The 10,935-nt window shown below is 35.4% G+C and overlaps 1 protein-coding gene across 1 annotated transcript in view; it reads left to right on the top strand.

The window, feature by feature from the left end:
- Window positions 1–581: 581 nt before the first annotated feature.
- Window positions 582–10,935, top strand: part of LOC100370750 (dynein axonemal heavy chain 6-like) — a 64,334-nt gene continuing 53,980 nt past the window's right edge. Inside the window, exons 1-13 of the mRNA XM_085505555.1 lie at window positions 582–689; window positions 1,370–1,542; window positions 3,419–3,594; window positions 4,240–4,589; window positions 4,693–4,832; window positions 5,312–5,479; window positions 7,133–7,245; window positions 7,716–7,778; window positions 7,895–8,162; window positions 8,611–8,746; window positions 9,150–9,395; window positions 10,132–10,292; window positions 10,574–10,722. Of these exons, the coding sequence (XP_085361681.1) occupies window positions 1,444–1,542; window positions 3,419–3,594; window positions 4,240–4,589; window positions 4,693–4,832; window positions 5,312–5,479; window positions 7,133–7,245; window positions 7,716–7,778; window positions 7,895–8,162; window positions 8,611–8,746; window positions 9,150–9,395; window positions 10,132–10,292; window positions 10,574–10,722 (2,069 nt within the window). The 5' untranslated portion in view covers window positions 582–689; window positions 1,370–1,443. The remainder of the gene's footprint in view (window positions 690–1,369; window positions 1,543–3,418; window positions 3,595–4,239; window positions 4,590–4,692; window positions 4,833–5,311; window positions 5,480–7,132; window positions 7,246–7,715; window positions 7,779–7,894; window positions 8,163–8,610; window positions 8,747–9,149; window positions 9,396–10,131; window positions 10,293–10,573; window positions 10,723–10,935) is intronic.

The following is a 10,935-nucleotide window of genomic DNA, read 5'->3' as shown; positions in this document are numbered from 1 at the left end:
GCTCTTATCCCGATACATTAAATCGTGGTTCCGCAATTCCTGGGATTGCACCAGTGCATCCTGGGAGAAATGTAATTTAACTGCATGGCTGTTTAACTCATCAACTTTTAGGCAAGAATTGTGCTTAAATTTTGCTCAACTAGTAAACTAACTTCATGATTGTATATGACAGAAAAAGAAAATTATATTCAAGTATTCCTTGTATTCTGATTATCAGAAAGAACCATTTTGCGGAGCACAGGATGAAATGCATATGAGATCATATATTGAACAGTTGAGCAGTTATTGCAGGGCTGTTCTCTTGGATACTGTGTTTGAAACACTGGTCAATTTCACATTTTATCTTTGTATACTCATTCCCCTGCAACTGTCATACTTTAATGTGTCGTTAATAATTCATTCAATAATCATTCTAAATTTTTCAGATATGTGTGTGTTCAAGAAATTGACTTAGAATATGAGTGGAAGGCATTCCAACATATCCAGTGAGTCTGGGTTAGAGCACTCTGGTGCTTTATTGACTAGTGAACTAGACCTGTCTCATACTCATGACAACTCACTCGGATCACAGAGTGTACCTACTACTGTGAGCAGCTCATCTGGTAATACATTCCAATATAACTCTCTCAGTTTACGCAATAATTCATCAAGAAGTGCATCTAATGGACCAGCTAGCAATGGCACACAAGGTGAATACAGTGTATATTTATTTTCATTCTAATCTTGTGTGTGATAAAACCCTAGGGTGCTTCGGGCATATAAAAAGTTGACAATTCTGCTATTGACCAGTAGGTCGAGAGGACACCAATCACACATCTTTGCCAGCCAAGAATCTGTTTATTCAGCCTATGCCTCACAACTATATCTTGGCTGATTCTATTTAGCATATGTGTATATAAGTGTGCCCTGTACCAGTTCAATCACCAATAGAAACACATATGAATAAAAAATTGCATTTGTTATAAATATTACTTATTTTAGCCATAAAACACCGATCAGTAATTTACATAGTATATGTGTTACTAATAGAGCAATTACAGTATTTAGTTTTATGTCCACTGCCATGTGCTAGGACAACACTGATTTTATTACACATATTTTATTACACATATTTTATTTTACTTAACAAGTTCTTCCAATCAAATATTTATTTTACCAAGGTCAAATTCCTGACCTCTCTGTATAATCACACAAAGGTTCATGTTGGAATATGTTTACATCAAGTTCACGAAAACTGTGCAATTCAGACAGAACCCATCACTTGTGCTTTTATTGGAGATGCTCTTCCAATAAAGCAAATATGGTATATGGCTTCTAATAATCATGATTCTGGATCAATCGTAGCATCTATTTAAATTTCATCTTGCAGCTATCCTGGTTTCCACTCCACCTGTTCCCCCAACAAAGAATGCAAGTCAAATTAAAAGACAACCAATAGATTTGATGTCTAGGCTATATGATAAAGGAGTGGATTCTCAGGTGTTGCAGACCATTCATACAGCTGCTGTGAGTGATGTTAACAGGAAACCCATGCGAGGACAGGTAATGTCTAACATTCTATCTACCGGTATGTACTGTGTTGTGACGTGGTGTGGTGGCTTTTTAATCCATTTTTTTTAGTCCCCGTTCGGACGGAGTCCGAAAACGAGGACTTATGTTTTGCCCTGTGTGCGTCCGTCCGTCCGTCCGTGCGTCCGTGATCACCTGTATCTCGAACATGCATGGACCGATTATGTTCAAACTTCACTCATACATCACACATTATATGGGACATATGCACATGCATTTTTTTCATGATCCGATTAACGATAGCCGAATAGCGTCCATTTTAAGGCCGAAAATGCATCAAAATCGCACATTTTCACCATTCCGGACCCGGATCTCAGTTATGCATGGACGGATTTCGTTCAAATTTGGTACATACATTAAACATAATAGGACCTTGATGCATGTCATTTTTTTTTTCGGATCAAGTTCGAAATGGCCGACTGGCGGCCATTTTGTTTTAAAGAATTCAGTTCTGGATCCGTATCCGAGACATGTCTGGATTGATCAAGTTCAAACTTCACACACACAAGGTACATCATGTCACAAATATGTATGTGCATTTGTTTCATGATCCCATTAACGATAGCCAAATGGCGGCCGCTTTAAGGCCGAAAATGCATTGAAATCGCACATTTTCACCATTCCGGACCCAGATCTCAGTTATGCATGGACGGATTTCATTCAAATTTGGTACATACATTAAACATAATAGGACCTTGATGCACGTCATTTTTTTTTTCAGATCAAGTTCGAAATGGCCGACTGGCGGCCATTTTGTTTTAAAGAATTCAGTTCTGGATTCGTATCTGAGACATGTCTGGATTGATCAAGTTCAAACTTCACACACACAAGGTACATCATGTCACAAATATGTATGTGCATTTGTTTCATAATCCCATTAACGATAGCCAAATGGCGGCCGCTTTAAGGCCGAAAATGCATTGAAATCGCACATTTTCACCATTCCGAACCCGGATCTCAGTTATGCATGGACGGATTTCATTCAAATTTGGTACTTACATTAAACATAATAGGACCTTGATGCACGTCATTTTTTTTTCCGGATCAAGTTCGAAATGGCCGACTGGCGGCCATTTTCTTAAAGAATTCAGTTCTGGATCCGTATCCAAGACATGTCTGGATTGATCAAGTTCAAACATCACACACACATGGTGCATCATGTCACAAATAGATATGTGCATTTGTTTCATGATCCGCTTAACAATAGCTGAATGATGGCCATTTTAAGACCGAAAATGCATTAAAATCACGTATTTTCACAATTCCGGAACCAGATCTCAGTCATGCATGGATGGATGGATTTTGTTCAGATTTAGTACAATGTGTTGTACATATGCAGGTGCATTTCGGTCATGATCTGCTTTGAATGTATATGTCACTCAAATATGAACGGAACGGGGACGTGTCATTGACAATGACTTGTTTTCACATGTCCTTACTACCGGTAGTTTCTCAGCAAGTAATGACTAACTTGTATTTTGAAAGCTGCCACAAACATTGCATCATGAGCCATACACCATGTATATGTATTTGAGGTTTGACTGACTGACTGACTGATGGCTATTTGTGTTTGCTACCAATTCTTGGAATGTGTGTAATTGCTGTTCAAATAAAATTGTATGAATCACCTATACTCCACTATATATGCATACAAATAATATGCAACTTCCAATAGCATTGATGTGGCCTTCAACACAACATACAAGCTGTGATACCCCCTCCCCCCCCCCTGCTTATAACATGTTCACAAAAATCCTGCTTTGATGGACCATGTCATCGATGACTAACCACTTGTTGATTTAACTTGCATTCAATTTGACACAACTTTTGATGGGTATGGTATTTTTAGATTTTGGCACCCAGACCACCGTCTGCGAGAAGTAATGTACCCGGACCAGCATTTAGAACTACCATGTTTAGACGGGATCAAGTGCAGGCAGTGGCAAGGAGACAGCAGTTGAAACGGCGTGGTAGTAATTCATCCCTTGATGAAGAAATTATTAAAGCTGTTGGGAAGACTCACAGGTGAGTAATGTTCTGAGTTCTCCACTATCACGTCTTATTGTTTTCTCATCAACTATTTTTTTCTGCAGGCCTATCAATTAATGTGCAAGTCAAATTAAATGTATTATAAGTTTAGATGGATTATTTGTTTGTAAGCTAGTCAACAAATTTGCAGTTGCAGGTGCATTTCAATTCAATCTGCAGCTTTAAGTGCTAGACTCAAGTATAAAATATTTCATAATTTTGCTGGACCTCTTTGTGAATTTATGCATATTAGAACATAATTAAAAAGTTTACGCTTCCTTTCAACTTCCTAGTACATGTGCCAGCTAAAATTGACTATAAATACATCAATGTTAAAAATTAAAAAAATAGCAGAATTCAATTTGCTGAAAAACAAATGTTCATCCACTGACGTCATAGTTATTTTTATGCACTCCTGTTCACAGGCAAGGGAGTGGCTCAATAAGGGTACACAACATCTGGTTATAAAAGCATAAGTACATGAAATTGTAAATGGGAAGCCACTACCGGTACTATGGGCAACATGCTTAAAATCATTGAATTTTCACTGATATGTACTTTGTATTTGATTTGGAGAAGAGTTCATAGAGTCTGCATTTATATATGATTACATATTTTTGACCCTTATTATTTTACTAATAGTGATACAGAGCAAGTAGCAACCCAGGGCCATGCTTCTCCAGAGGGCAGCAGTCATGCTGTTGACACTGGAAGCAAACAACAAAAAATCCATGAAACAGAGGAACCAGAAGTTTTATCATTTGAGAGGCCACTAACAGAAGAGGGAAGATCAAGACTTGATGCTGTTAGGTCAGTCACGTCAGTGACATTTAAACTAGATAATATATCACAGGCACCATCCAGAGCTGGCTCTGCTGGCTCCAGAGTTCCATCCGCAAGAACTGCTACTCCAGCATCATCTGCATTTTCTCTGAGGCCAGATCCTAATATCGTGTTAACACATCTGAAAACGAATATTTACGATGACACAGGTAGGTACACTATTTATATTTGTTAAAGACAATTACAGTATTGGTTAAAGAGTTATCATTCGATTTCAGTGGGTTCAATCTCCATTTTTATATTTTTTGCCAGAACCAGATAATGATGACGCCATTTATCACTTGAAGAGAATGCGTACAAAACTGGGACTGGTGACTGAGTTGCCCCATTATGGTGCATCCATTAAAGAACAAATGGATGGAATCGAAGATAGATTAGCAGATCCTTTGAAGGTAAATCACAAAGTATCAGTATTTGGATTATATTTCTGTGTATATTATTATCTCATGTGTGTATTGCACATATGGTGGCTTTACATTTTTACTCATTGTATGAGTTCAGCTTGTATGTCAAAGAGGGTGTCTACTTGACCAATATCTTAAGATTCATTATTTGAAAGCAAATTTACATTAATTTTAATAACTTCATTACATGCTTTCGGATAATATACACAAATTTTACTATTCAAATAATGACATACATCAACAGTTAAAATTAAATTTGTTAATTGTTGTTTGCTAGTAACTGTCTGTCTGACCATTACCACTTGTACAGTAACTGTACAGTACACACCCGACTGTAAAATACTGAATCATCACTCAAATTTGTGTGAAAGTGAAGACATGTAAAAATAACAAGAACTTTGGTGAGTGTGGATTTCAATTTCAAAATTTAGTAATTTCAATTAATCGTTTTTATTTTCAACTTTCAGTACATGATGGAAGATCATGTTGATAATGGCGAGTTTCTGTATGCGTTGCCAAGAAACAGGGCTGATACAAGGGGACGTTACAATCCTTATGATCTTCAGGTTGTCTCACCTCATGTAGCTAAATCAGCAAAGGGGTATTTTACACTCAGCGCACATGGTGTGACAATGGTGAGTTATTTTTAGTCCCCGTTCGGGCGCAGTCCGAAAACGGGGACTTATGTTTTGACCTCCGTGCGTGCGTGCGTCTGTGCGTGCGTCCGGACATGTATCTTAGAAATGCCTGGATCAATCACAATCAAACTTCACACATACATCATACATGATATTATACATATGCACGTCAATTTGTTTCACGATCTGATTTAAGATGGCGGAATGGCGGCCATTTTTGTGTTAAAAATCATCAAAATCAAGCATTTCCCAGCTGTTTATAGATGGATTTTGTTCAAACCTTGTATATACGTTGGACATTATAGGACCTTGATGCACAACATGTTGTTTTACGATCTGATTTAAGATGGCCGAATGGTGTCCATTTTTGTGCTGAAAAATCCTAAAAATCCAGCATTTCTCGGCTGTTTACAGATGGACTTTGTTCAAACTTTATATATACATTAGACATTATGGGCCCTTCATGCAAATAATTTTGTTTTTCAGATAAGATTCAAAATGGCCGGCTGGCGGCCATTTTGTTTTAATGAATGTGGTTCTCGTGCCATATCTCTGACTTGTTTTGACTGATTATGTTCAAATTTTAAATATTCATTATACATCATGTCATAGATAAACAGATATATTGGTTCGACGATCATATTCAAAATGGCCGAATAGTGGTCATTTTTGTGCTAAAAAATCATCAAATATCAAGCATTTATGGCATTTATGGATGGATTTCAGTCAAACTTGGTACATACATTAGACATTACTGGTTCCTGATGCACGTCATTTTATTTGTCAGATTGGATTCAAAATGGCTGACTGGCAGCCATTTTGTTTTAATGATTGGGCTTCTAGAGCCATGTCTCTTCAATGCTTTGACTGATTATGTTCAAATTTTATATATTCGTTATAAATCATGTTATATATATACATGTATTGAAAATGGTTGATTTTGAATGCTGTTTCAGAGCAATATCTCTCAATATGGACAAGTACTTGTTTGACGATCAGATACAAATGTCAATTATTTTAATGTTAAAAAAATCATATTTCTGACATGGTTATATTCCAGCTATATTACTATAAACAAAACTATATATCTTAAATTTGATAACTAACGGGGCCTGTGCCATGCATGGCTTGTTACTCAAGCACTGGCAACATTTCTATATGACTGTCACAAACTGGAGGGGTTTCCTATTTTGGGTTGCAAGGCTATTCAGTAACATAAATTTTGTATCTGGCACTTTTTTTATTTTGAATTGTTTTCTATATTTGACTCACAAGAAATGATATTCAATATATACTCTTCTCACAAAGTGTTCACCTTGTTTTCTGGGTCAGCTGTGTCCATTTTTCATCAGCAGGATTGAAAGAGACAGTATGTTACTTTGATATTTTTTCGCTTGGATTCAGTTTTCTCTATTTTTGCTGCAGAAATGAATCAGTGAAAATACCCTTTTTCCTATGCTTTACATTTAATTTTTAAAAATCAATGAAAATAAACAAAACACCCAAAATGTTCTTTCAGTTAATTCCAGTTAAAATAAACTATTTGTATCTGCTGAAAAATACACAAAACATTGGTGGGAAGAATTATGTCATGTAAATTTGAACTCTTGCAAAAAAACGTGAACTGTATTTATTAAATGATTGTTTCAGGTATATGGTGACCTTCCAGAAGACAAAGCGCTATTTACTCCAGTTATGCAGTGGTTTCATGAACGAAGAATGTTTTACATGATATTTGATAAGCCAGTACTGGAAAAATTCAGGTATCCAAGTAAACTTCAACATATTAAATTTATATTCCCACGGTTTGATCTGCAGAAATTTTTTCACTGACCCTGACCCCTGTAAGCATTCCCACTAAGGGCTTTGGATTTTGTACATTTCATGAAACATATTACAGAAATCAAATTTAGAAGCCCCAACAGTGGTGATTAAAACAATTGTATGTCTGATTTTGTGATCACAATCTTCAATGCATGCCAGCTTTAGAGTGATCATAATAATCAGCGGGAGGTGTTCGGTATACAATACAAAGTAGGAATACAACTGTAAGTACTTTTCACCAACAGTTCCATCTTTTAATCACAAATTCACAAAATATTTCTATTTATAGTCTGCACTTTCTTTCAGAGGAGCAAAGGACAAAAAAACAAAAATAGCCAAATAATAGCCAATAAAAACTGAAAATTAACTAAAATTTTCAATTAATAAAGTCCTTTCTTGTTTCTTGTAGAGTATGGAAACAATTTAATTTATGGAGGCTGTATGTAAGAGCACAGAAAAAAGCTACAAGCAAGTAAGTATATTATTGTATATCCTATATCAGTGATATAAGTACACTTTTGATTTGATTCTAAAAAATCATCTTCATCAAGTGCAGATCTAATAGATAATCTTTTTTTGTTAAAACAGATCTACAATGACAAAACAACTGTTTGTTGCAAATGATATCCTACAACGTTGCCTGTTACATATACGTGGTATGTGTGAATCATGCTCCGGTAGTCTCACTGGCGGCGGTGTTGGCGATAAAGCTATCTGTCTAGTTAATTTGGACAAATATACCACTTTAACATTAGATGATTTCTGCAACATACAGGCCCAGCAGAGTGACAAAGTGTTTGCTCAACTTACTAAGCTGAGAAATAAAATAATCAAACTAACGTGGGAGTCTTGCGCTGTAAGTATATTTTGGGCTGTCATGAAACATGTGAGTCCATTGGGTGGGTGAGTGGGTGTGTCTTACTTCTGACATCTGAATAACTATTTAGTTTTCAATACAATTTGTGCTTTGGGATAAAACTGCAGATCAGTCTCAGATCAAAGCAATGTATTACCTTGTAATTGGCATTGTGATTAACCAATTTGCAGTTTGTTTGAACCACTCATTGGTACTCATCTAAAAGATGAACATGCCAGACATGGCTGCTTAAATATTACAGCTAATGCAGCATTATTATGTTAGTATATGTTGATAATGACACACATGATTGTACAAATCTACAAATGTCTAATGTAAAAATATATTTGTTCTCATCAAACGCTACTTATAAAGCCAAGTAAAAATACATGTACTCAGAGTTTGAACACACAAAATATATTTACTGTGTATTTACTATACATTTCAGAGAGTGGCGGAGATGGAAGGAATTACTCATGGTATTAGATCAAGTCCAATCATAAAAATAAAAAGCAGTACAAAGCTGAAACCAGGAGAAAAGAAAAGTGAGTTTTTGTTTGTTTTTCTGGTCTTTATATTATGGAGTATATATAAATACAGGTATACCGTACTTCTAATTACACTCATGTAAAGATGAACACCATTTTCGTGTCATTATTCGCTTCTTTTATGGAGCAATGACCATGGTTACCGACTGACTGTGCATGGTTCTGTCATTCAAGCTGAACATACCTCGGAGTTTGAGCTTTTTTAGTGTTATTTAACATTTTTCGTCTTTTCTTATTTGTCATTTTCATCTTGCAACTGTGGTATGATACAGATAAAATACAAAAAAAGAAAAATAACAATGATGTGTAATCTACACCTATATCAGATTTAAAAATATAGACCATTGTGTGATTACAACCAGATTATAAAATACTAGTTACCGGTACTAACCATTATGTATAAGTTTAAGTGTAAACAAACTGTTATAATTATTTTCAGAGGAAGGTCCCACATATACTCAGATTACACAGTGGAGAGCAATACTTGCAAGGTTATCATGCTTTCTGAGAGCGGCTGATTATATTATCTTAGATTTACTACATAGACTAGTCAAGACAGCTGTACGAGATCTATTGGAATTCTTTGACAGCTCTTGTGCACATGGAAAACGTTTGGAAGATGAAAGTGACAGTGATGAAAGTGGTAGTGATGATGAGTATACATTTCGACCTAAAAAGACATATGGTGAGTCAATTAATAAATGATGTTACGTTTTTTAATTTCCCATACATGCATAAAGGCGAATAATAGAATGTTTGTTGGTCTCTATGCAACCTACATGTACTTTGTATATTCCAAATATCCAATCCTATCAGCAATGGTGTCCAAGTGCAGACTTGTTTAGGCAGTAGCTGTACTCATTCATTGTGGTCTCCAACACTGCCCTCTTTATGTCAACACCTTTATGTTTTTCATTAATTGCTAACTGTGAACTTGTGATAATTCATTCTCATCAGACTTATATTCTGAAACAGGGACTTAAGTTTTGGGTTCTATCTGTGTGGGTTTTTATTTGCTGATTAGTGATAAATCAGCATATTTCAACATGTTTTTAACCATTCCTCAGGTGTGTCTGGTTCTGTTTTATTCAGATTTGACTCTTTACTCATAGTGGGTTACTGATGCATGTCATTTATTTTCATGATTTTATTTTAAATTGACATGACCTACCTATTTCTCATACAGATACACTATCACAGATTTTGTTTAAATTTTGCACAAATGCTAGACATAATGGTATGAATATTACTTGTGATCAGATACTGGGGCAAGTTGCATATGAATAAAGCCTGTTTTTCCAATGATAAAATACAATCAAACATATCCACTTCTACTTATTTAATTATTTGTGATATCTAAGGCAATGTATTTTTTTTTCAAAACACATGGACTGTAACATTTAAGTCTTTTTTTTTTGTAGTATACCGAAGAGGGGTTTTAATTGAACAGGAAAGTGAATGCAGTAGTAGACCACCAACTGGTCAGTCAAGACCAGGATCTCAAACTAAGATTAACATTCCAAAGTTTGATTTTGACAAACCAGATGAAGACACAGGTCCTAAAATATTGGATGCTGACCAGGTAGTGTTAGATTCACTTGTTTTCTTTCTGAATCATAGTTCTTATATAGTGCATGCCAATTAATTATTTCAGTTTATTTCCAGTATTTCAAACAGCTGACTTGGTGTTTCTTGTTACCATCCAGTGTGTATATAGAGATTAGTACACCATGCAGAGTTGCCTTCATTAGCTTTTTCAGATTGGTTCCTCCAGAGTATGTATAGTTTATTGAATATGAAAACATTTACAAGACATGGTTGTACAAATTCATGTAATGAACTAATTGTAATTATTACGTCTAGGTATTGCAAGAAATTAAAGAAATGGAGGAGGTGGAAATGCCGCCAGAACCTACTTTTTTTATCCAATTGGAGTTAGATGTGCCACCTCTGTCGCGTGCTGCAAGTTCTTTACATTTTATTCCTGACCGTTCTCCTTCAAGAAGTTCAAGGTATGGAAAATAAAGACTATGCTAGCTAAATATCATCCAAATTATTTGAATTGTTATATTTACATTGTATAATCTTGCAAATCCATTGGTATTAATTCTTGGATTGTTGAGATAGATCTGAAATTATGTTGGATGGTTTCTTACTTTAGCTACATATGCTTCATATTTCAGGATTTTCTTCAATCTAACATAACTAACTCACTAATCATATTA

Source organism: Saccoglossus kowalevskii, chromosome 2 (assembly GCF_978046115.1).
Source record: "Saccoglossus kowalevskii chromosome 2, keSacKowa6.1, whole genome shotgun sequence".
Taxonomy (NCBI): Eukaryota; Metazoa; Hemichordata; class Enteropneusta; family Harrimaniidae; genus Saccoglossus; species Saccoglossus kowalevskii.
Note: the sequence above shows the minus strand (reverse complement) of the source record. Positions and strands in the feature narration are given on the sequence as shown.